Raw genomic sequence first — 27,549 nt, forward strand, 5'->3', positions numbered from 1 at the left:
GCTTTTCTTAGAGGATTGACATACCCTGTGTTTTTCTGCCCAGCAGGTGCGCCTGTCAGCCTGTAAGGGGGTGTGGCCCATGGCTCTCCTCCCCCAGGCTTTGGGGTCTGGTTCTGGTAAGGCAGGTAGTAGAGCTGGGCCCCTCCCTTTCCTCTTGGGAAGCTATGCCCCCTCCATATTTATATATATGCATATAAATAGATTCTTTGTTTCTCTGACTCAGAGTGCTGAGATTTTAAAATGGCTGAGGCTTTCTCTACTGTGAAGAGCTGTGAGATGAAAACCACTGAGGCTTTCTCCTCTGAGCTGCCCAGGTTGAGAGAGAGAGAAAGGGAAAGAAAGATCCCAGATTCACCCATCGGCCAGAGATAGCACCGATCCTGTGGGCTCCCCGCCCTGAGACAGATATGTCCCCTGACTCTCCCATGTCAGTCATTACCAAAAGCCTCTATCTGCTTGTTGGGGATTCACAGTCTGTATTGAGCAGTTAACATTAAAACCCCTGTTGGAGCTGGGCTGAGGTACACTAGCTTGTTCGGAGAGTGCTGCTCTCTAGCACCGCGAGGCTTCTGTGAAGGAGGGGCTCTTGGTTCTTGGCTTGGGTCGGCAGTTTTTACTTACAGATTTTATGCTGTGATCTCAGGCATTCCTCCCAATTCAGGTTGGTGTATGATGAGTGGACAGTCACGTTTGTCTCCCCACAGTTATTCCAGGTTATTTACTAGTTTTTCGGTAGTTTATGAATTGTTCCAGGGGGACTAACTGGCTTCCACTCCTCTCTATGCCGCCATCTTAGCTCCTCTCTCATGTAACCTTATTCTTTATATCAATTAATTCTTGCTTAGACATACAGCTTCATTTAAGCTTCTACATAAATTTAATGTGCTAATTGTGATGACTGTAATAAACACAATCTTCTATTTTGTGAATGTCAGTTGACAAGTTCCACTCTCTCATTATCAAAAGCTATTTATAAGTACCCAATATAATTCCATGCCCTAAGGAACAGAATGTATGTTCCCTAAGTAATTAAATATTCATGGTGGGGCCTTATAGGTATGCTCTGTTTTAAGAAAACCCAGTATACTACAGTCTAAACCAGTATGTTAGTAGTCATCCATATTACAAAAGTATGTTTTTACTTTACAGATTCACTGCAGAGTTTCTTTAAAATAGGATACAATGCTAGTACATTTAATGATTATTTCGGATCAGTAAGTCTTGAAGTATTAGGAATCTCTGTGAATTAAAGCCTGATCTGTAGATAATACCAATTTAAAAATGTTAATTATTTAATTTATTAAAAACTATAGGTAATTCTCAAATATTTTGGTGTCTGTTTAATGTATAAAGCCCTGTGAAGGAATATAGTCCCTACCATCAGGGTGCTTGTGATCTGGTGAAAGAAAAAACAGAAAAATGCTGGACCTTTTTATACTAACTGTGAGTGCATTCAAAGAAGGAGCAATTGGGTTGTCATAGAAGTTATAGGATGTTCTACAGAAGGTAAATCTTGAACTGTTGGTAAGATTAGATAGGTGAGAGGGCAAGAAGAGGCTTTTCAGGCTAGAGCAAAGAATTTGGAAACTTCTGAGTGGCATGGAATCAGGAAACTCAGGTTGGTTAGGAAGGTAGAGACCAGATAAAGGAAGGCGTTGAAGGTCTAACAGGCTTGAGCTTAATGCTGTAGAGAGCCTTTATAAAAGTAGATATTTGAGCTCATTTTAGAAAAGATTGCCTTCTAACAGTTTTATACCCTGGATTTTGTTTTCTTCATTTGGAACTTTTCTGTCTGAAAGCTCAATATCCCATGCACTGACTTCAGTCATCTAATGTTGGAGAGCCTTTATCCCACCACACCTCACCACAGTACCTTGACCCTTTTTGTTTCCCAGTCTTTCATCTCAGTTCCATTACTTACTTCAGTCTGGCTGGCATCCTTTATCTCCATTGCTCCATTGACATCTGCTTGGCAAAACCCCAACCTGGGAATCAATCCAGCCATTTTCTTGCTATCCTGTATTTGGGCTGCTGAGTGCTACCCCAGGAAGCCACATAACAGTATAATTTGGGGTTATTACAGAATAATGTGTTAAATTCTAGTTCAATCTCCAATGTTGCCCACCAGTCAGTGTTTACCTGTCTTAATAGTCTTCCATTTTTTCCCATCTCTTCACAAGTACATGTTTGAGAATTTTCTAACTTAGCTCTCTTTATCCTTCCCTTTCATTCTTTATCTTATTTTTATTTTGTTTTATTTTTGTTTCCATCGCTTCCTTGAAATTGTTTTCTCCCAAGGTCATTCATGAGTTCCATGTCACTAAATCCAATGAATACTCTTCGTTCCTTAATTTGCTTGACTTCTCTAGTGTTTGACACTATTAACCGCTTTTACCTTCTTGAAACGCCTCTTCCTCCAGCTTTTGGAATATTTGTATTACTGTAGCTACACCAGCTTTCTTTTCATCGGTGTTTTCATGGTTTATCTTTTTTTCTTTTTTTTTTTTTTTTTCTGAGGCTTTTTGTGTCCTTATAGTTAAGGTGTGTCTCTTAAATAGCACATACTGGGTTTTGTTTTTCCATCAAGTCTGATCTTAATCTTTTAATTGAAAAGATTAAGTCCATCTATAGCTAATATAATTTACTGATATATTTGGGTTTATATTCATCACATTAACTATGTATTTTCTTTTGACCCACCTGTTTTATGTACTTTTGCTTTCATTTCTTGCCTCTTTGTAGTTTAATCAAATCTTACTCTTCTTCCATTTTCCCGTCTACTAACTAATTATTGTTTCAGTGGTACCCTAGAGATTGCAAAAGCACCCTTGATTTTTTACACTTTGATAAGTATTATTAGTGTTTTTGCCACATGGTCTTAGATGGGTTATTTACATGGATGATTAATCACTCAGAATTTGGAATGGGGAGAGGAACGCCAAAGGCTTCAGTGAAAGGAATGATGTAGGAGTTTTGTAAATGACAATGAGGAAGAGGAATGAAGAGAATTGCTGGTGTTTAAAACAAATAGAGAGGTTTCTTACATGAGCCTGGAGAAGGAGTGGCTAGGAAGTGGCAGAGTAGAGTGAAAAAGACCCTAATATCTCCTCCCTACTCTGTCTGAGGTATGTGCCTTATGAAAAATAAATAGCCTCCCCTTAAGAGGGCCACAGTGTTAAGTAGTGTCTGTTCATTTAAGACCAAGATATCAAGGGACCCAAGTTTGTTGGTCATGGAAATAGCTGTTCCAGGTATGCATATGAAGAGTTAGGAAGTAGAGAATGGTTTCATCTTTTAGTTTAATATGGGACACAGTGATACCTATTGAGAGTAGAGGTACTACATGAGACACTTGCTGTGCTATGAAGTCCCATAGTCATTTTGTACTTTGGGTTCCCATCTCTAAGCAAACAGTTATATGATAACTTGTCAAGGAACAAGTTCTGATAGGAACTTTAAAAGGGTAGAAATGGAAGATTAGGTAATGGGGAAACTACTACTTTTCCTTTTAAGTCAGTTTATTGGACACTATGAGTATTCTTTATCATGAGTTTGAGTTAAAATAACTCAGTACAGTAACCTCTGTCAGTCATGCATGTGAAATAATGTTTTTATATTTGTTTGACATAATTTTAAAATATGAAGTATTTTTATGAATACACCATTCACTTCTATCCTTAAAAAATACTATAAAACTTTTGGTTCTCTCCTCTCCTAGACTATAATTCTGTGGAACAATTCTTGAAAAAGGAGTTTGTACCCCCTAATTATATGAATAGAAAATCACGCCCAGAAGAATGTGTCTCAAGCATTGCTATAAATTTGTAAAATATCTGTGATTACTCATGTATTTTGCTGAGATTAGTGAAATGAAATAGAAAACACGTGCAAAAGTCTTAAAGTTCAAGCCAGCAAGAAATGGTTTGGAAACTCCATAAACCAGTTCAGTCTGTATTATAAAACTTTGAGTGTGGGTGGGAGAGAAACTGCTGAGCAAACAGCTGTTCTAAAGCAATTTTTTTTTTTTTTTTTTTAATAATTGAAGAATAAGAATTGGGAAAAGATCTACCTACCAGAACACATAACTAATGCCTCTAAATCTAGTTTGGAAATGGCAGATACCTTATAAACCTTAGCGCTTATATACTACCAACAGTTGGTGTGGGCTTGCTGGTTTTTAATGTAAAAACAAATAGAAAGGAGATGAATTATGTAAGTTCTTTAATTTTAGTCCTGCATGTTCATTTCTCTTTCTTTTTTTTAGGTTTAGAATTGCGGGATCAGCAAAGTAAACCTCAAGATGCCTCTTGTCTACCAGCATTAAAGATTGCGGATATTGAGCCTACCATACCTTTTACTAAGTTGGATGTAGCATTGGCAGGTCAATAGAAATAACTGATTTTCATGAGTGCTGTTTTTTTAATTAAATGTCAGTATCCACAAAGAGTAAAACCATGTTTTGAATGTTCTTCATGAAATATGAGTGGCCCTATCAATTTATAGTTGTTTCTCTTCACATTTCTTGTAAATTGTTTTTAACACTCATTGATGATAGACTTTCCTACTCGGTAAGAGCCGTATGTTTGTTTTCCTGGGAGTGCATTTGTTATGGCTTTGTAATTTGCTACTTCTTCAGTTAGATAAGGATTTGATTATGCTGTGGTTGCATTAAATCAAAGGATATAGGCTACCTTTGATTCTTTTGCCCAAACTAACTCTTTAATTCAGCTATAAATATATGGGAGAGTGTTCTAGTTTGCTAATGCTGCAAAATGCAAAACACCAGAGATGGATAGGCTTTTATAAAACGGGGGTTTATTTCGCTACACAGTTACAGTCTTAAGGCCACAAAGCATCCAAGGCAACACATCAGCAATAGGGCACCTTCACTGTAGGATGGTCAATGTTGTCCGGAAAACCTCTGCTAGCTAGGAAGGCAGCCGGCGTCCGCTCCAAAGCTCTGGCCTCAAAATGGCTTTCTCCCAGGACGTTCCTCTCCAGCAAGCTTGCTCCTCCTCAAAACATCACTCACAGCTGCACTAAGTTTCCTCTCTTTGAGTCAGCTCCACTGATCAAGGCTCCACTGATCAAGGCCCACCCCGCATGGGCGGGGCCGTGCCTCCATGGGAACATCTCATCAAAATCATCACCCACAGCTTGGTGGGGCACATTCCAAACAAATCTAACCGGCACCAAAACGTCTGCCCTACAAGACCACAAAGATAATGGCATTTGGGGGACACAATACATTCAAACCGGCACAGAGAGAATATAGGAAGTAGAAGAATAAAGAAATTTAACAATTTTTAGGTATTGAAGAACAGAAAGGGAGAGTTCAGGTTTGCTATTATAATCATCCTCTCTCATCCTAGTGCTACCTCCTAAAGTCTGTCACTGTTTTTGATTTCTCAAAGGTACTGACTTTTACCTTGGCTTCTGGTTGGTAGTGTATGAGAGACATAATTCTGGAATTGTGTTACCCTATTGGTGTTGACGTTCAGTTTACAAGTGACATTTTATTTATCTATCCTGAGGAAAACCTTACTACAATGTTATGCTTTAACTTATATCCATTTAGGATAGAATTTTAGACTGTATTTGAGCATTACTTTGTCTTTTTTGAAGCATCTCTAGCTTACCTTTTTTTTTTTTTAACAGTACTTACCATGTTTATGTTCTTTGATTTATTTGTATGTGTATGTATGTGCATGTAAATGAAATCTTTTCTTCTACACTAGGCTTCTTGAAAGTCAGTATCCCCTATATCTCTAAATTCCCCCACCCCACAGTATTTATTCATGGGTGAAGCTCATTACATACTCTTTAAAAGAGTTAGTGAATATAAATCAGTCATTCATAAATATTTTAGTTCCTTTTCTTGTTTAGGGCATTGTGCTAGGGATATAAAAAATGTAATACACAACTACATACCCTTGAAAGACTTAGAAATATCACTGAGGACATGGGATGTGAATAGCACACAGAATATCATATGCTGAGTGCTTTGTGAATTGGATCATCAGGAAGAATTTTATTGAAAACATAGTATCTAGAGGACCTAAAAGTGATGAGACTAGTATCTAAAAGTAACGAGACATAGTATCTAGAGAACCTAAAAGTGATGAGTGACATTTAAGATGGATGAAATAGTGGGGATAAAATATAGGAATGAGCTAATTAGTCCATTCTGATAAAAAGGAGGGTTTGAGCAAAGATTGATAAGGGTAAGCAGAAGTGAGTAGGGACCAGAATTACTTATTCTTGTGTTCAAATTCTTTATAAAAATCAGGGATTAGGGACCAGAATTACCTATTCTTATGTTCTAATTCTTTATAAAATTCAGAGATTACTTTAACATTTAAGACAGTTTGGTTTTTCCCTAATAAAACTTCAATAGAGAAATTTATATAAATTATAGCAAATGAATAATATTTCTTTGCTACCAGAAATTTTAAACCTCTACCCTTGAAAGCAATAACTTTATTTTTTAAATATTAAAAATGATTAAAATGTTATTGATTATAATAAAAAAGTTAAATTATTTTTGTTTGTATAGGTGGAGAAATCCCTGTTCAGTACTGTGCCCAACCAACCAATGGTATCGTATATTTCAGAGCTTTTACTAGTTTAAACACACTTCCTGAAGAGCTAAAACCTTATGTGCCTCTCTTCTGCAGTGTGCTTACCAAGTAAGTCTGACATGTGGAGTGAAGACGTGGAAACATAAAATTTAAGATATATATGTACACATTTTATTAATATATGTTTTCTGTATGTATATTTATATTGTTTTATTGCATTGATAGTAATCACTTTATAATGTATCACTTTGTTTTCAGCACTTACAGTATTTTTGCAGTGTATAAGAAACTCTACAATATGCTTATTTAGCATCTGTTTTCTTATGAAAATTGCATTTTCTTACTATTTTATATTAAGATATTTATGAATTTAAGGAAATACTTCTAGACACATCTATCTCAAGGACTAAGTATTATTTTTAAGATTTTGAAAAAGAAATTGTTTTTAATCCAAAAAGTAATTAATTATAAAATGAACACCTGCAGATCTTGAAAGATTATGTAGTACCCTCCTCCCTTAGTTTGTAACTCCACTAAGCTAAATTTGTAGTCATTATCACTGTTTCCCATTGAAAATAGATGCCTGTGAATGTATTTGAAAATACATGTACAAGTCACACACAGTGGCATAAAACCCTTACCGAACTCTGCTCCATTTCAAATACCCAAGGATGGCAGGCTAAACGGTAGATAATTTTAGCTGTAGGCTTTCCTTTCTTATGTTCCAGGAAAAATAAAGAGAAATTAAACAATTTTAGCAAACTAGATAGGACCTGTTTCCCAATTTAATACTTAATTTGCAGTCTTCATATTGTGGAAAGAAAAATATTTTCACATTACAGAAAGCTAGATAAGTGAGGGATCTTCAGTACCCTGGCCGAGTATGTGGTCAGATGAAGAATGTCCTTGACCTTGGAAAGTTCCCTGTCTTTTTTTTTTTTTTTTTTTTCAATACAGCTCCCTCTGCTTGTCCTTTTATAGTTATAGCAGTTTTGGAAAAACCTCACAGTTGTCGGCTTGGCTTAAATTATTTCTTGTATTAGGAACATTGGTTAGAATGTTTCTTTAAAAAGCACTGTTAATTTGCTGAGGTGACTTCTGCTTTTCTTAAAAACTCGAAAGGCTTATTCTTCAGACCCCCCCCCCCCCAAGAATACCAAATGTTTGATCAAATAAAGTATGTGTCAGAATGTTTTAGAAGAAAAGCATAGGACTGGAAAAGAAGCACATTTTAATTTTTAATTTTTAGTTTTAGACACTGGCTTCCTAAGTGTCCAGTGGACTTCTAAAAGGAATTCCCTAAATAAGAGAAACTGGTTTCCACCTTGTAGAGAGAGGAAGTAAACAGTCTCCTTGAATTAATGTAAAACTGCTGTCATGTTTTATAATTTTTGAAGCGTAAAAAGATTTGTGACAACTGTGGTTATTAATTCAAGCAACTTGTAACTGTTAATGCAAAATGTAAAAACTAATGTGGTAAAGATAACCTTGATAATTTAGGAAATATTTATTTGTTATTAAATAGGATGGGCTGCGGCATTCTTGACTATAGAGAACAGGCTCAACAAATAGAACTAAAAACAGGAGGAATGACTGTTTCTCCCCACGTGGTCCCTGATGATTCTCATTTAGATGCGTATGAACAGGTAAAATTTTATTTCTAGATCACAATGATGGTCAAAAGTTTGTTTCTCCAGTATCAATTTTTTCTTTTAAATTTACCTCATAATTAATTTCTTCTTTTGTATTTTTTTTTTTTCCATGATTTAGGGTGTGCTTTTTTCATCTCTCTGCCTGGATCGAAATCTACCAGACATGATGCATTTGTGGAGTGAAATATTTAACAAGTAACATTATTTGCAAAAGATGTTAATTCTTAGGCTGTATCAGAAATCTAAGTCTGAAACATTGTAAAAGTGGAAAATTTTACTCATTTGTTGGTTGTTGATTTTTATAACCTAGTTTTATTTATAATTCCTCTAGACTCTTTGTCAAATTTTCTAAGGATGTTTAAATTGTCTGAAAGTGTATTACTGTATTAATTTTCTGTAATAGAGAAGGGTGTGTGTGTGTGTGTGTGTGTGTGTGTGTGTGTGTGTGTGTGTGTGTGTGTGTTGATTCCTCCATAGTGGAGAAGGGAATATGGATGGATCTCCAGGAATTTATTACATTTCTCTTTTTCCATAGCCCATGCTTTGAGGAAGAAGAACATTTCAAAGTATTAGTTAAAATGAGTGCTCAAGAGCTATCAAATGGAATTCCAGATTCTGGCCATCTGTATGCATCCATTAGAGCTAGCAGAACCCTCACACCTGCTGGAGACTTACTAGAAACCTTTAATGGAATGAATCAGGTAACACTTTTTGAGGGAATATTTGTTATACTGGTTTTATTCAGATCTTCCAAAGTTGTTAAAATATTCTTTGATAATAAATTATATATATCTCAGAAAGACTGACCTTCTAATTGCCCCAATTCATGGGGAAAATTTTAATTTTTTTAAATTTAGCTTCCTCTTTCTACCACCACTTCTCCACCCCAATCCACCCCCTCCACCAAGCTGAGCAACTACGTACACACATTCAAGCACAAAACAGAACACATCACATGCTCAGACTACATTCTTGATACCAAGGATGTTTAGTATCAAAAAAGGTCTGTCTGTGGCGTCTATTAAATCATGTGATATCTATGTATATGTAATTCTTTTGATTTAGGTGAGGTTAATGAAGAGAATTGCAGAAATGACGGATATCAAACCAGTCCTGAGAAAGTTCCCACATATCAAGAAGCATTTATTAAACTGTGATAATATGAGGTAGAGTTTCCTGACTTGTTTCTAAAGAAAGATCTTATGTTTCATTCCATTTCATTAAGTGTAGTTTTTAGATAATTTTCACTCGAAGCTATAATTATGTGAAGTTAGTTTCAGGAGAAAAGAATGCTTGCATAGGTAGAGGCTATGGAATTGATTCTAGACCTACAATGTACTAATAATTAAGAAATCATTTTCTATGGGAAAAAAGAATATTTTAAGTTTATTAAATGTTTGGGGTAAGAAGGTGAGAAAGCAAATTTAATCCTAAAACTGCAAAATAATTTTATTGCGAATATTTGTAATACATCCAAAAGTAAATAGCAAATATTCTGTAAATGAGGAATCAGTGATACCCAGTAAAGTTAGTGCACTGAAAACCAGAGTAAAAACACACAGTTTAACGTTAAAAAATAATGATTATATGATGGTGTGTAGCTTAGTTATACAATTAGCCTTAGGCCCACAGGTTTGTGATTGAGAATGAAATTTTTTAAATTGTTAGCAGTTTGTTTTAGGCATCTTTTCAACAGTGAAATCATCACCAGATTCTACAGGACACATTTTTTGGGTGAGAAGTGGTGGAGCATAGTGATCAAGGTGCAGCCTTAGAGATGGGCAGACACAGGTCATAACATAATTCTTGGTTCATACTTACAGCTGATTGATCTTGGGTAACTTAACTATTTGAATCTTCTGTTTCCTTCCTTGTAGGTTTATTGTTGGGATCAAAAGAAATGATATCTTTAAACAGTTGGTATAGGGCCTGGAATACAGTTAGCATTAATGTAATGGTACCTTCTATTAATTAAAATAAAATTAGAATTTAGGGCTACAAACCGTATATTTTAATCAGTAAACTGTGTATTTTAAGCAACTTTTGTTTGATTGTATTACTGGTATTCTGTAGTTTTTGAGAGCCTGATAATTTTTTGGCTACTTGTAAGAGAATTTTCTATTTTAACAACCAGTTCACATTTTCACTGTGTCTTCTAGGGAGTAATTTTATTAAATTATCAATCTTCTGATAGTATGAGTCTGAAGGCATTGTTGGCAGATCTTAAGTCTCCTTATTCTCTCTTCCTTCAGAGGAGCACAGAATTCAGAATCAGAACATCTCTTTGCATCGCAAATGTTATTTATTAGCTGTAATGGATTGAAATACATGAAAGGCTTTTTGAAAGCACTATAGAAAAGAAAGATGGCTATATTTTTTCCATATTAGTCTACTGTTTCTTTTTAACATTTTTGAGCATTTTGTACAAAAAAAGTTTATTATTCACTTTCATTTTTGTTATCCATAAAAAATGTAGTGAATTAGTAAAACACTTATTTTTATAATAGTTTTTATACATACATACATATATATATATATATATATATATATATATATATATATATATATATATATATATATATAATTGTTTAAACAGATGTTCAGTGAATGCTACTCCTCAGCAGATGCCTCAGGCAGAAAAAGTGGTAGAAAACTTCATTAAAAACCTTGGTCGAAGTAAAAAAGAACGAAAACCTGTCCGTCCACATGTGATTGAGGTAACAATAATAATAATATAGCTAATAGTAGTTGAGCACTTAACCACGTATTAAGTACAGTTCTAAATTTTATTGTGTATTAAGTCATTTAGTTAGTGAAACCATCCTATGTATAGAAACTAATATCTCCATCATACAGATGATGGAACTGAGGCACAGGAGAATTAATTAATTTTCCCAGTATTAACCCAGTTAGGAAGTGAATTCATACTCTGTAGTGAAGCATTAGAGCCTGAGCTCACTTTTTATTACTTGTGCCTTACAATGAACAGTCTCTTAATAGGGAAAAACAAACTTCGGTTGGGGATAAATAGTGTAAGGATAGCCCAAAACAATGATCTGATGAATTCTGTCTTATCGTTTGTAAGGTTTTAGAAGACACAAAATTTGAGAAAATCCCTTTTCAACATCATTCGTTAATTCATGGGTTTTTCTCTAGAATAATTATATCAAGTAAAAGTCTAATCAATTTGATTAATTTATAATATGGATTTTAATCTAATTCTTTAACACCAGTATCAGTAGAAAAGCCTTACTTCTTATTGAGGAATGTTAACAGTATGTAAATTTTGCAAAGGAATTATTTCTAATGTCTTCTCTATTTATATTCATACATCCCTTATTCCATTTATGGATGTCTCTACCTGTCTTCCCATTCTGTCTCACTGACCACTTTTACCTGTGAATAGAGATAGCATAAAAGGTGGCTTGCTACTTCTTTGTGCTTACCTCTGACTTCAGCACATTCATTTTACATAGCCTGTTGTTTTGGAGGCAATATTATGACTAGAAGTCCAAAAGAAAAATTGGCTTAAAACATTTGCCTTTGTAATGTACAGGAAGGACTTCTTTGCCTTGACCGTCTAAAAATCTATAAGAAAATACCATTTGTTTAAAACCTTTAACAAATTTAAATATTTGTTCTAAATACTAAAATAAATATGCCCTAACACTTCTTGTTAGCTCTGTGAATTTTATAAAATGTACCTTCTTTTCTCTTTTCAAGTGAGTTTTGGAATTTTCTCATTTATCTTTGAAATATTTTATTTTCAGAAACCTGCCCATAATGGATCTAGTGGAAGTACACATGTTAATGGTTCCCAAATCATAAGAAAGTTAATCACAGTAAGTTAATACAATTCGGTATAATTCAGAATACACCTAGTTTGTACATTCACAACTGTGTGTCTATAGGCTCTCTACTTGTGAATTTTTCTCTGTCCTAACCATTGCTAGAGTCGGGCCATGTCTGTCCTTAGAATTGCTAGTTAGTTACATCTTTTTATCACTGCTGCCCTGAATCCTTCCTTTTTTTAGAATAAAGCTGACTGAGTGCCCTGTTTTGGATAAGCATTTCCTCATGCTTAGGAAGACATTTGTTACTCTACATGGTCTCATTACTTTGCAGTTTTCCTTTATTTTGATATAAATTACAATGTTGAATTAATGTAAATTCACCTTCAGTTAAGCAATGTGATCCTTTTCTACTTATTCACCAAAAGTCAGAAATTGAATGGAATGATGTAATTGTCAGTACCTTGCTCTTAAATATGAGTACATAATTATTGTCACGGGAAATGATAAATTCAGATTTATGGATTATATTCTGTTAATTCAGCTTGATCTGAATGGTATGCCTTTATTCCTCAGGACCCTACTTTCAAACCTTGTCAGATGAAGACACATTTTCTACTTCCCTTCCCAGTGAATTATATTGGCGAATGTGTTAGAACTGTTCCTTATACACATCCAGATCATGCCAGGTATGAAATGGAAGAAAAGGTAAAATAGTGGTTCTAAATCCCTAAATCATGCTGTATCCAGGTACACCATTGAAAAATTTCAGAATATCATAGATAAATATTTTGTAGGTTTTCAGAGACAAAAAAATAGATCATTTATAGAATCTCAATGGTATTAGACTTCTAATATTAGAACTGGATAATAGAAGGTAATAAATCAATACTTTCAAATTCTAAAGGAAAGTAATTTCTAACTTGGAATTCTGTACCCATCAGTTAAAGAATTAAAGTGTGAGAGTAGGATAAATATATTTTCAGACATGCAGTGTCTCCAAAAACATACTTCTTGTGTACACTGGTTGAGGAAGCTACTGGATGCTACGCCTTACCCAAGTGAGGGATTAAACTAAGAAATAGGAATCTCCCAAAATAGGAATCTAACTCATGAGAAGAGAGGAGGGAAGTCTTATGAAAGGCCTGATGCAATAAACCTAGAGGGCAGCCAGTCCAGAATGGCGGAGGAGAACAGGAGCTCTAGGTCAGATGCATCTGCTGGGGCTCAGCCATGTAGAGAGGAGTGTTGTGTTTGGGCAGAGAGTTTGAGGAAAAGTTACTGGTAGTTCCACAGAAACTAAATAGACAAAAAATAAAGCTGCTATTAAGAAAAAGCTTCTATATAGAAAATATATGGCACAGCTGATCAATTTCTATATCTGTAGATAATAAACATTAATACTTTGCTGTATCATCAAGAATAGTGATAAACATATATATATATACTGAAAAATATATACATATGTTGTGATAGATAGATACATATATAGTGATAAATGTGTTTCTGCTATTGAATAGAAAAATATAGGTTTTAAAACACTCAAGTATTACAAGTGGTTACCTCTGGGTAATGGGATTATCAATTTTTCCCTCTTTTGTATTATGATTTTTCAGCAGTGAACATGTGTTTCTTACATAACATAGAAACAAAAATTTCTAAAGAAAAATAAATACATAGATAAAAAATTCTGTTGGCAAGTCTACAAACACTATTCTTCACAAGATACCTCACCTCAAAGATTTGGCATTCCTGACTTTCTATTAATTTCCAACTGATGAATAATTCCAATAAAAATGAAACCATTCAGTGAAACCTGGTAATTCTTAGTATCCCATGTTTCTCCTAATTGATTCCAGTGAGAATAGGATGGCTTCTTTTCCCATCATGGTCTTTGTGGACATGCTTATATTCACCCATTCATGTAGGTTGTCATCTGGCCTAGTTCATTCTCTTCATCTGTTTTAGAACAAGGTCAGTCAGCAAGTGGTGGTAAGTTGGGACCTGTGGGCTTAACATGGGTATAACAAACAAATCTGCATCTTTCTTGCTGAACATTATCCCACTCATTGCTTACTTGTCCAGGAACGTTGGAATGTGTTCTATCTTTTGCCATACAAGATACTTTCTAGAACTATCCTTTTCTCTTCCAGAGGACCAGATATTACTATTCATAGTGGAAGTCAGCAGGAAAATAGGTTTCAGTAACAGAAATTTAATTTATTGGAGTATGTTTTTCTTAGAGAAGGACATCTATAAAAAACCAATCCAAAGATTTATTCATTTCCTTTCTTTCCCCCATATTATGATAGGATGCATTTAAATAAATGATCATTCATACATTTGCTATAGCAATCAAAATTAGTTACCTTTTTTTTCAGATTTTAAAATGCATATAGTACATATGTATTATAGCATGTTAAGCAATTAGAAATGTTTGATTTTATATTCACTCTCTACCTCTCTAACTTCCCCCTCCCAAAAATTTCCAAGTCAATTGTTTGAAAATTATTTTTCACATTTTTCTTAGTTTTTGTTGTTTCTTTTCATTAAAAAATATGATGGGACCACAATGTATATGTTCCTTTACAAATTGATTTTATTTTTGTTTTCACTTAATTATACTCTTGACATTTCCTTGGGTTACTTTATATTTTGTATATAAATTCAGCCACATTGTTTTTAACTTGCATTTTTAAAATCATTAATTTCAGTCTTAAGGTCCTGGCACGTTTGATGACTGCTAAATTCTTGCATACTGAAATTCGAGAAAAAGGTGGGGCTTATGGTGGAGGTGCAAAACTCAGCCATAATGGAATATTCACTCTTTACTCTTATAGGTGAGTATTTCATCCATATGGATATACATATATAAACTATTTCACTTCTGGTCCTGTGCTCTAATAATTATTAGTGTCGTTATCTTATATTAGAAAAAGAAACATTAAAAAAAGAAAACTTGTTTACACTGTTTTTTTCCCAGTTCTTTGGCACTTAAAAGCCTTCTTTTGGTGGGTTTTAGGGACAGCAGTATAGAACAGGAAACATTTTACCTTATATAAATTCTAATGTTTGCTAACTGGTATGTTTAGAAGACAATCTGAGCACTTTCTGCACTAATTTTAATTGTAGAGGCCTAATGTGAACAGTGTTCTGTTGTCATAGCCACAAATCTATTACTTTTTTATGTACAATAATTCTTAATTTTCTGTGGACCTACTACCTGAAACTATGTATTATAATACTTTAATGAAAGAGAGAATTGTTTATTGCCACTCTGATGCAAATCTCCTCTGCTCCTGACCGCTTCATATTCTGTAATACTGAATGTCTTTGTGCTAGATGCTGTGCTTTTAAATAAGGATAGAAAACCAAATGGGCCCTAGCCACAATCTCTACAATAAGACATGATGGGTGCTATATTAGTATGAATAAAGGGCTATGGAAGCTCTGCTTTTATTTAGAGAAAGTGAAGTATCTCAGAAATTTGTCCACCTATAGATAATATCTAGACTATTTGAGGTATATCTTATGGAAAGTGAGTAAAACGTGTTTAACCTCTTCTTGACCTTTCTATAAATTCCCTTAATTTCATTGTAATTCTGATTTTCCTCTATCCACCTGACTTGTCCTATTGAAATCACAAGGAAACAGCTATATTCAAATAATCTAGTGACTAAATTAGGCAGATAAACCATGCATCTAGGTAGAGGGAGAAATAGCAAATGGTTTATATAGTTGGATTTAAATTTCAACAAAGAGTAATTGATTTTGTCAGTGGGCTCTTTGGACAATGAAATGTGAGAATAGAGCCATTAATGAAAAGAAAATGTTGAAGGACTGTTAAGTCAACACATGACTGTGATTTGTTTTTTTCATTGTAAAATGTTTGAATATTTACCTCTTTGGATTGTCTAGGGATCCAAATTCAATAGAAACTCTCCACTCTTTTGGGAAAGCTGTTGACTGGGCTAAATCTGGAAAATTCACTCAGCAAGATATAGATGAAGCAAAACTTTCAGTTTTCTCAGTTGTAGATGCTCCTGTCGCTCCTTCAGACAAAGGTATTTTAATTAAATAGTAAAGAGAAACTTAATAAATAGATCATTGTATTACCAGATAGAATTTCACATAACTGAGTTTTCTGAGTTATTTTTCCCAGGTAGAGAAAGATTTGATTCTTCGGACATATGAACCAAAATCAGGTCCTATATCATTTCAGTTACTTATCTTAAACTACGTGAGCATTTTTTCCCCCATCTCCCTATCCTTTTTTTTTCTAATATGATTTCCATATTTGACCACCTAAATATTTACCTTAAAAATATATGCTTCTTCATGTTATTTTCATTTTGGAAAAGCATCCAAGCAAGAACATCCGTCATGATATTCACCAATTTAAAAGAATCAAATCATATTAATTTTAGAGCATGTATGATCTAAGGCCCAGAGAAGTTAAAAGATTTTCCCAAGGTAATATAACTCACTAGGTAGGGTTGAAGGAGAACATCTTGACATGCACAAGGATGGCCACATTACTCTGCAAAGTCAATTCTTTCAAAAAATACCACCCTTAAATGACCATTACTCATTCTTCATTCTTACTTCAAAAGTGGGCATCAGTAATGAGTCAGTGAGGCTCTGAGGATGGATAAAGACATAATAAGAGAAAGTGAAGTTTAATGGTTTGATTTCTGTAAGGCATGCAAGAATTTCCCTTTTGTTGAAATACATACCTATAGTGACCATGTAACAGTGTTCATGTCCTGAGCAAGACATCAGCCCGAGACTTGGCTGCTGTGATCACTCTCGCTAACTATTCTGCTATACCTTTGATTTAACTTTTAGGTATGGACTCTTTCTTGTATGGACTCTCTGATGAGATGAAGCAGGCACATAGGGAACAACTTTTAGCTGTCAGTCATGACAAACTTGTCGATGTGAGCAATAAGTGAGTATATATATTATGGTTTAATATATTTAGTGAGGGAAAATGAAATTCAGAAACAGTGTGAAGACTTTATATTGACCTTTCCAAGTTTTTAATGTAGAAAATAGTGACAATTTACCATATGTTTTTAACTTTAGGTTCCTTGGCATTGGGAGGAGCACACATGGATTGGCTATTCTTGGACCAGAGAATGCAAAAATTGCTAAAGACCCATCATGGATCATAAGATAATCATTCACAAGTGTTTTAGCCATAAGCGGGGACTCTTAAAATTAAGAACTAAATTTGAAAGGTTAATTTTTTGTGTGTGAAAATTTTGCTCATATCTCATTCTTAAAACTTTGCCAAAAAGTTTTGACTGGGAAAAACTCTTTCATCTTAAAAGAGAAGGAAAACAGTGACCATGAAGAAGTATCATTGAAAAAATCATGCATTAAATGCCAAAGATGCATAAATTTTAACTATGAAACTTAATATAAATACTTATTTTACCTTACTAATCCTAGAACATGTTATTTCAACAATTTTAAAAACAAAAGGCAACTTGGACCTACCTGTATTTTAGTTATTTAAATGATATTTTGCTAAAATAGTATTATTTAGGACCTTTATTTTTAAAATGAATGAATAAAATGAACAAATGAACAAAGCTATCCCAAAGCCTTACCTTGATTTATGAAAATGTGTGCTCACACAAAGGAATTGGAAAAGTCTTTTATTGGCAGCGATAAAAATCTGAGGAATTCCTGTTTTCATTACTATTGTCAGAAAACTAAGTATGTTTTGGATTAATAAGCATAAATATAAGCTTTCCATCACTTTGTCTTTATTGAAGGAATCTGTCCCATGTATTATACAGTTTAAATTTTTCAGACAGAAAGAAAATTTCTCAATATTAGCTGTTTTTTTTTTTTTTATTTCCCATCCCCAAATTTACTGAGCAAAACTTATTTTTGATCATTTACCTTCTTGATAAGCAAATTTTTTTTCTTCCATTTCTGATACAAAGATGGTTAGATGTTACCTTTTGGAGACTAGGTCTGAAAGAATATAAACTGGTGAAAAAAGGAAAGATGTTTTTAACTATAGAAAATTCCACTATGTTTATGTTCTTATTAACTACCTTTAATTAATTATGGCTATCATTTAACTTTTTTCTATCTGTTGTTTTTTGTACATGTAGACTGGAATATAATCCCTTGGTCTCCAATTTTGATATAGCCAAAATCTAAAACAGTGGTTGCTAACTCTGACATGTTAGAATTATCTGGAGAGCTTTAATCAAGGTCTGTTCCCAGACATATTGTTTTAATTGATCTGGAGAAGAACCTGGGTATCAGAAATTCTTTTTTAAAACTCCCTTTTGGTAGCTTCCGATCCAGCAAGATGACTGCATAAGACGCTCTAGGGTGCTTCTCCCTCGCAGAATCTGAGCAACTAGGAAAAATTGACAGACCCATCTTGCTCAAATCTCCAGAAAACAGTTAAAGGGTTGCAGTAACTGGGCAATGCCAAATCAAGAAAATGCAGCTTTAAAAATGGTAGGAGAAGCCTCGTGGTGCCCTGCTGCCCCTCCCACACCTATTCCCCAGAGCATTGTGGAGCTAGCCTACACTCCTGTTGTGGGTCTCTAGCCCTGTTCCAGAAGGAGTACCCCTAAGCACATACTGGAGTGTCTGTATGTTGGAGCCAATCTAAGACTGAACCAGGAAACTCCTCTCTGGCTTGTTCTCCCAGAACTTGACCTGCAGACAGAAGTAGCTTGAAGGCAACTAAAGCAGTGGAAGAAACGGTTAAGTCAAAGTGGCCTGGGGCACTTAAAAGCCTGCTTTAAGTCATACAATAGAGCACGCTGGAGGGGGAGGAAGCCTATTTCTTAGGGAATAGAAGGGCATTTGAATTTCTGTAAACCAAGGGATTCCTAAGGCCACAAAAAGCAGAAAGCCCAGGACAAGATGCAGACTCAGAAAAGTCAGACAGGACCCTGCACTTCACCTTCACCTCAGGCTGATCCTGATAGGAGAGCACCAGCCAATGCAGTGCCAATTTACAAAGACTATGAAAGGCATTTTTTGCTTGGTTTTGATTATTTTTGTTAGTTCCTGGCACTCAAGGAAATCTCTATCATATCACTAGCTGGATACGAACTTAAGGAACAGACCACTCAGGGACTAAATCCCAGAGGTAACACTTTAAAATATTAAAATATGCAGTATGCAACAAAATATTACCTAACAAACAAAGAAACAGGAAATGATGGCTCATCAAAAGGAACAAGATGAAAATCCAAAAACTATCAGTGGCAAAGACCAGACTTTGGACATAATGGACAAAGACTTCTTAAAAAATGGTCCTCAAAATGCTTAAGGAGGTAAAAGAAAATACTAAAGGAAGAAAAGATAAAGGATATGAGGAAAACTTATCAATCAACAATATGACAATGTTGATAAAGAAACTGAAATCCTAAAAAGGAAACAAACTGAACTACTGGAGTTGGAGAACACAGTAACTGAACGGAAAATTCCCTAGAGGGTTTCAACACCAGAGTTGGGCTGACAGAAGAATCTGATCTTGAATACAAGAGAGATGAAATGATTAAGGCTCAGGAACAGAAAGAAAAAATAATTTTAAAAAAGCAAACAGAGTCTAAGAGACCTGTGGGACACCATCAAGCATAACAACATACACATTATGACCGTCCTAGAAGGAGAAGACAGTAAGGGGAAGAAGGAATATTCTTAGAAATAACAGCAGAAAACAAATTTAAAAAAAGACAAGAATTTGCACATTCAAGAAGCCCTGTGAATGCCAACCAGGATAATTTCAAAGAGTACCATGCCTAGACACATGATAGTTAACTGTCAAATGCCAAAGACAAGGAGAGCATTCTGAAAGTTGCAAGAGAAAACCCATGTGTTATGTACAAGAGAGTCCCAGTAAGATTAAGTCTCAATTTCTCAGCAGAAAATATGGAGGCAAGAAGACAGTGGAATGAAATATTGAAAGTGCTGGAAAAAAATAAATAACAGCTGCTAACCAAGAAATTTATATCTGGTGAGACCGTCTTTTAGAACTGACATTCCCAGATAAACAAAATCTAAGGGAGTTCAGCAGCACTGGATCTTTCCTAAAAGCAGTGCTAAAGGGGTTCTTCAGACTGAAAGGAAAGGACACTGGACTGTGGATCAAAGTAGCGTAAAGAAATAAAACACCTAAGATAAAGATAACCATATAGGTAATTATAAATGACAGTACTATTGTATGGTATTTTTTGGTTTGTAACTACTTTTTTAGTTCTAACAGGTTTTAAAATGCAAATGCATAAAAAGTAATGATAAATCTGGTTTTGGACATACAGTGTATAAAAATATAATTTGTAACAAGTACAGCAAAATCGTGGGGGAAAGTGTTCTAGTTTGCTAATGCTGCTTGAATGCAAAACACCAGAAAAGGATTGGCTTTTATAAAAGGGGGTTTATTTGGTTACACAGTTACAGTCTTAAGGCCATAAAGTGTCCAAGGTAACACATCAGCAATCGGGTACTGTGCCAGTTTGAGTGTATTGTGTCCCCCGAATGCCATTATCTTTGTGGTCTTGTGGGACAGACGTTTTGGTGCTGGTTAGATTTGCTTGGAATGTGCCCCACCCAGCTGTGGGTGGTGACTTTGGTGGGATACTCCCATGGAAGTGTGACCCCACCCATTCAGGGTGGGCCTTGATCAGTGGAGCCATATAAAACATGCTGACTCAAAGAGACTGAACGGAGTGCAGCTATGAGTGACATTTTTAAGAGGAGCAAGCTTGCTAGAGAGGAACATCCCGGGAGAAAGCCATTTTGAAACCAGAACTTTGGAGCAGACGCCAGCCATGTGCCTTCCCAGCTAAGAGAGGTTTTCCGGACGCCATTGGCCATCTCCAGTGAAGGTACCCGATTACTGATGTGTTACCTTGGACGTTTTGTGGCCTTAAGACTGTAACTGTGTAGTGAAATAAACCCCCATTTTATAAAAGCCTATCCATCTCTGGTGTTTTGCATTCTGCAGCATTAGCAAACTAGAACAGATTTTGGTACCGGAAGTGGGGTGCTTTTGCTGCTGTGTTTGCAAATACCAAACATGTTGGAACGGCTTTTCAAATGGATAAGGGGAAGACTCTGGAAGAATTGTGAGGAGCTTGATAAAAAAGGCCAAAACTGCTTTAAAGAGACTGTTTGTGGAAATATGGACTCTAAAGATACTTCTGATGAGGACTTGAACAGAAATGATGAATGTGTTGTAAACTGGAAGAAAGGCGATCCTTGTTTTAAAGTGGCACAGAATTTGGCAAAATTGAGTCCTGGTGTCAGATGGAAGGAAGAATTTGGAAGCAACAACCTGGAATACTTAGCTGAGGAGATCTCCAGACTACGTGTACCCGATTACTGATGTGTTACCTTGGATGTTTTGTGGCCTTAAGACTGTAACTGTGTAGTGAAATAAACCCCCATTTTATAAAAGCCTATCCATCTCTGGTGTTTTGCATTCTGCAGTATTAGCAAACTAGAACAGGTACCTTCACTGGAGGATGGCCAATGGTGTCTGGAAAACCTCTGTTAGCTGGGAAGGCACGTGGCTGGCGTCTGCTTCAAAGTTCTGGTTTCAAAATGGCTTTCTCCCAGGATGTTCCTCTCTAGGCTGCAGTTCCTCAAAAATGTCACTCTTAGTTGCACTTGGGGTATTTGTCCTCTCTCACCTTCTCCAGAGCAAGAGTCTGCTTTCAACAGCCGTCTTCAAACTCTCTCATCTGCAGCTCCTGTGCTGTCTTCAAAGTGTCCCTCTTGGCTGTAGCTCCTCTTCAGAATGTCACTCACAGATGCACTGGGTTCCCTCTGCCTGTCAGCTCATTTATATGGCTCCACTGACCCAGCCCCACCCTAAATGGGTGGGGCCACAACTCCATGGAAATATCCAATCAGAGTTATCACCCACAGCTGGGTGGGGCGCATCTCCAAAGAAACACTCAAAGAAATCTAATCAAAACTGGTAACGTCTGCCCACACAAGATTACATCAAAGATAATGGTATTTGGGGGACACAATGTATTCAAACTGGCACAGAAAGTAAGGGTATAGGAACAACTGCTACTGAGGTTAAGTTTGTATCAAGCCAAATGTGATTTTTATAGATGTAGCATATTAAATTTAAGCCCCAGGGTAACCACAAAGAAAATACATAAAAAATGTCTACAGAAAGAAATGAGAAGGGACTCAAAAGGGTACAATAAAAAAAAAAAAAAAAAAAAAAAAAAAATCAAAGAATATGAAAGCAGGCATTAATGAAAGAATTCAGGAGCAAATAAATAAATAAAATGTATCAGATTTACAAAGAAAATGGCAGAAGATAGCCCTGAATAATCAGTACTGACTTGAAATGTAAATGGCCTAAATGTTCCAGTCAAAAGGCAGAGATTGCAGAATGGATTAAGTTAAAAAAAAAAAAAAAAAAAAAAAAAAAAGGCATGTCCCAGATATATGCTGTTTACAAGAGACTTAGTTTAAATTCAAAGACATAAGTAAGTTGAAAGTGAAAGGATGGGAAAAATATCCCATGCAAATTGTAATGAAAAGAGAGCTGTGGTAGCTATACTAATAACAAACGAAGTAGACTTTAAATCAAAAAACTTAGGAGGACTAAAGAAGGCCGCTATGTACTGATAAAGGGATCACTTCAACAAAAAGTCTTAAAGATTATAAATATATTTGTTCCTAACAGAAGAGTCCCAAAATATATGAAGCAATTATTGACAGACTTGAAGGGACACATATTTTTACATTAGTAGTAGGAGGTTTCAGTATACCACTTTTAAAAATGGACAGAACATCTAGATAGAACATCAATATGAAAATGTAAGATTTAAATGACACTATAAACCAACTAGACATAAGAGAAATATATAGAACACTTCATCCCACAGCAGCAGAATACATATTCTCTAGTGCATATGGGTCATTCTGCAGGATAGACCATATGTTAAGTCATAAAACAAGTCTCAAATTCAAAAAAATTGAAATCATATAATGTATCTTCTCCAGTCCCAATGGAATGAAACTAGAAATCAATACCAGAACAGAGGGAGAACTGGAAAAGTCATAGATATGTGGAAATTAACCCACTCAAACAACCAATGGGTCAAAGAAGAAATCATGAGAGAAATTAGGAAATATCATGAGGTAAATGAAAATGAAGATGCAGCATACCAAAACCTATGGAATATAGCAAAGGCAGTGACAAGAGGCAAATTTATGGCTCTAAATGCTTATGTTAACAAAAGGAAGACAAATAAGAGACCTGACCTCACAATTGTAGTATCTAGAAAAAGAAGTGGAAACTAAACCCAAGAAGAGCAGAAGGAAGGAAATAAAGATTAAAGTGGGGATAATTAAAATAGAGAATAGAATCAAACCAAAAGTTGGTTCTTGGAAAAGTCAATAAAATTAAACCTTTAGGTATACTGAGAGATAAAGAAGATTTTAATTTTCTGGCTGCTAAAGCAAATAGTATGCAATGGGTTAATTTAAACAACGGGAATTTATTAGCTCACTGTTTCAAGGCTAGGAAAAGTCCAAATCAAGGCAATGCTTTCTTCCTGAAGACTGGTGTTCTGGGGCTAGATGCCAGTGATCTTGGTACTAGGCACCTCCGTCACATGGCAATGCACATGGCGGCCTCCCCTGGCCTCTTCTCTTCTGGGTTCTGTTGACCTTCAGCTTCTTGCTTCCCATGGTTTTGTCTCTGTCAGAATTTCATTCTGCTTCTAAAGGGTTCCAGTAACAGGATTAAATCCATCCTTATTGAGTTGGGTCACACCTTAACTGAAGTAACCTCATCAAAAGGTCCTACTTACAATGGGTTCAAACTGACAGGAAGGGATTGAGTTTAAGAATATGGTTTCAGGGGATACATAGCTCCAAATCACCACACAGAGAAAGAGGATGCAAATAATAACTAAAATCAGAAATCAAAGAGGGGGGGCATTACTACCAACCCCACAGAAATAAAAAGGTTTATAAGAGGATACTGTGAACAGCTGTATACCAACTAATTATAAAACCTAGATGAAATTAGCTAATTCCTAGAAACAAACTATGTACACTGACTCAGAAAGAAATAGATCTCAGCAGAGCAATAACTAGTAAAGAGATTGAATCAGTAATCAAAAACCTGCCAACAAGAAAAGCCCAGGACCAGATGGCTTCACTGGTGAATTTTACTAATGATTCTAAGAATTAACACCAATCCTGCTCAAACTCTTCCAGTAAATTGAAGAGGAAGGAATATTCACTGAATCATTTTGTGAGGTCAACATCACCCTAATACCAAACCCAGATAAAGATACCATGAGGAAAGAGCATTACAGACCAATATCCCTTATGAATAAAGATGCAAATATCCTCAACAAATACTAACATGGATTATATACCATGAAGAAGTGGGATTTTTCCCAGGTATGCAAGGTTCATTCAACATAAGAATATCAATTAATGTCATACACCACATTAATAGAACAAAGGGGGAGAAAACCACACATGATCACCAAATTGATGCAGAAAAGGCATTTGTCAAATTCCAGGAACCCTTCTTGATAAAAATACTTGGGGTGAAGGTTGGGGAGGACCTTCGAAAACCAGGAGTAGAAGGATACTTTTTGAATATGATAAATGGAAAATCCTCAACTAACATCATATTTAGTGGTGAAAGACTGAAAAGCTTTCCCTCTAAGATCATGCACAAGACACAGATGCCCACCATTACCACTGTTATCCAACATTATACTGGAGTTTTAGCTAGGACAATTAGGTAAGAAAAAGAAATAGAGGGCACCCATAATTGGAAAGGACAATGTAAAACTTTCCCTATATGCAAATAACAATCCTATATAGGGAGAGTACTGCAAAATCCATAATAAAACTACTAGAATTAATAACCAAATTCAGCAAAGTGGTGGGGTACAAGATCAACACACAAAAATCAATAGTGTAACTAAACATTAGTTATGAAGAATCTGAAGAAGAAAACAAATTCCATTTACAATATCAACTAAAAGAATCAAATATCTAGGAATGAATTTAACCACGGATGTAAAGGACTTATACATAGAAAACTACGGAACAGTGCTAAAAGAGATCAAAGAAGACCTAAATAAATAGAAGGACATTCTGTGTTAATGAATTGAATGGCTACATTCTAGTTAAGATATCAGTGCTCCCCAAAGCAGTTTACAGATTCATCACAATCCCAGTAAAAATCCAACAGCCTTCTTTGAAGAATTGGAAATGCCAATTAACAAAGGTATATGGAAGGGCCCTGTTTTGGTTTGCTAAAGGTGATGAAATGCAATATACCAGAAATGGGTTGGCTTTTACAATGGGGATTTATTAGCTTACAATTTACAGTTCTTAGGCCATAAAAATATCCAACTCAAGGCATCAAAAGGAAATACCGGGACTCTGAAGACAGGCTGCAGGCATCCGGGACACCTTTGTCAGAAAGCAAGGCATATGGCAACTTCTGCTGGTCTTCCCTCCTGGGTTTTGTTGCTTCTGTGTCTGGCTTCTGTGTCTGTGGCTTTCTCTCTAAATTTCTCTAGGTGTTTTTCTGTAAGCTTCTCTTAATTTCATCTCTTATCTTCTGCAGGTGTTTTATCCTCTTATAAAGGACTCCAATAAGGGGATTAAGACCCACCTTGAATGAGGTGGGTCACTTATCAATTGAAATAATCTAATCAAAAGTTCAACCTACAATAGGTCTGCACCCACAGGAATGGATTAAAAGAACATAACCTTTTCTAGGGTACATAATAGCTTCTAACCACCACAGGCCCCAAATAGCCAAAACCATCTTGAAATAAGAATGAACTTGGAGGACTGACACATCCCAGTTTTAAAACTTACTACAAAGCTGCAGTAATCAAAACAACATGGTACTTGCACAAGGACATACAGACCAATGGAATTGATCTGAGAGTTCAGAAATAAACCTTCATATGTATGGCCAATGGATTTTTGATAAGGGTGCCAATTCCACTCAATTGGGAAAGAATAATCTCTTCGAACAGGTGGTGCAGGGAAAATTGGATAGCCTTATGCAGAATAATGAAGGTGGAACCCTGCCTCATACAATATACAAAAATTAAAATGGACCAAGTACATTATAAATATAATAACCAACACTATAAAACTCCTAGGATAAAACATAGGGAAGCATCTTCAATACCTTGGGTTAGGCAATGGTTTCTTAGACTTTATACCCAAGGCACAAGTGACAAAAGAAAAATAGACAAATTGGACCACATCAAAATATAAAACTTTTATGCAAAGGACTTAATCATGAAAGTAACACGACTACCTACACAATGAGAGAAGATATTAACTAAGCACATATCTGATAATGGTTTACAATCCAGAATATATAAAGTACTCCTACAACCCAAAAAAAAAAAAAAAAAAAAAATCTTTTTTAAATTAAAAACTGGACAGAAGACTTGAATAGACATCTCTTCAAAGAAGAATTACAAATGGCCAAAAAGCACATGAAAAGATGCTCAATATCATTAGCCATTAGGAGAAATGCAAATCAAAACCACAATGAAATACATGTCACACCCAGTATAGTTGTTACTAATCAAAAAGAAAAAAAAAACCGTGGATAAGAAGTGTTGGAGAGGATGTGGAGAGATATAAACTCTTGTTCATTGTCAGTGAGAATGTAAAATGATGTAGCCACTGTGGAAGCAGATTGGTAGTTACTGAGAAAGTCAAGTATAGAATTGCCATATGACCTGGTGATCCCTTTTTGAGGTATATACCCAAAAAATGTGAAAGTAGGGACTTGAACTGATATTTGCACACCAATGTTCATAGCAGCATTATTCACAGTTGCTCAAAAATGGAAGCATCCCTAGTATCCATCAACAGATGAATGCATAAACAAAATGTGATATGTACATTCAATGGAATAGTATTTATGTTAAAATGTAATGAAGTTCCGATCCTTGCAAAAATGTGGATAAACCTTGAAGACGTAATGTTGAGTGAAATAAGCCAAAAGAAGTACAAATGTTGTATGATCTCACTGGTATGAAATAACTAGAATCAGAAACTAAAATACAAGTTGCCAAGGGCCAGGGAGGAGTAGGGAATGGTGAATTAAGGCTTAGTTGGTGAGCTAGTTCGGATATATTATGTCCTGCCAAAAGCCATATTCTTTGATGCAGTCTTGTGGGGGAAGATGTATTAATTTTGTTTATTCTGGAATCCTTTGAGTGTTTCCCTGGAGATGTGACTCAATCAACTGTGAGTGAAACGTTTGATTGGATAATTTCCATGGAACTGTTACCCTGCCCCTTCAGGGTGGGTGTTAATTGGATCACTGGAGTTGTATAAAGGAATTCACAGAGAGGACCTCAGAGCAACTGAGAATGACTTTTTGAAGAGCAGTTGCAGCTAAGAGAGGACAAAATGCCCCAAGAGCAACACTTTGGAGAATGCCATTTTGAAACACAACCTGGGAGCAAGCAGACACCAGCCAAGTGCCTT

General features: G+C 35.4%; 1 protein-coding gene across 1 annotated transcript in view; it reads left to right on the plus strand.

Annotated features, from left to right (window-relative positions):
- Nucleotides 1-17,801, plus strand: part of PITRM1 (pitrilysin metallopeptidase 1) — a 50,942-nt gene extending 33,141 nt beyond the window's left edge. Inside the window, exons 15-27 of the mRNA XM_037835663.1 lie at nucleotides 4,265-4,381; nucleotides 6,557-6,689; nucleotides 8,107-8,227; nucleotides 8,352-8,428; nucleotides 8,769-8,934; nucleotides 9,299-9,399; nucleotides 10,830-10,950; nucleotides 12,004-12,075; nucleotides 12,601-12,713; nucleotides 14,739-14,864; nucleotides 15,943-16,088; nucleotides 16,873-16,975; nucleotides 17,113-17,801. Of these exons, the coding sequence (XP_037691591.1) occupies nucleotides 4,265-4,381; nucleotides 6,557-6,689; nucleotides 8,107-8,227; nucleotides 8,352-8,428; nucleotides 8,769-8,934; nucleotides 9,299-9,399; nucleotides 10,830-10,950; nucleotides 12,004-12,075; nucleotides 12,601-12,713; nucleotides 14,739-14,864; nucleotides 15,943-16,088; nucleotides 16,873-16,975; nucleotides 17,113-17,206 (1,490 nt within the window). The 3' untranslated portion in view covers nucleotides 17,207-17,801. The remainder of the gene's footprint in view (nucleotides 1-4,264; nucleotides 4,382-6,556; nucleotides 6,690-8,106; nucleotides 8,228-8,351; nucleotides 8,429-8,768; nucleotides 8,935-9,298; nucleotides 9,400-10,829; nucleotides 10,951-12,003; nucleotides 12,076-12,600; nucleotides 12,714-14,738; nucleotides 14,865-15,942; nucleotides 16,089-16,872; nucleotides 16,976-17,112) is intronic.
- The last annotated feature ends 9,748 nt before the right edge of the window (nucleotides 17,802-27,549 follow it).

Source organism: Choloepus didactylus, chromosome 5, assembly GCF_015220235.1.
Source record: "Choloepus didactylus isolate mChoDid1 chromosome 5, mChoDid1.pri, whole genome shotgun sequence".
In the NCBI taxonomy this organism is placed as follows: domain Eukaryota; kingdom Metazoa; phylum Chordata; class Mammalia; order Pilosa; family Megalonychidae; genus Choloepus; species Choloepus didactylus.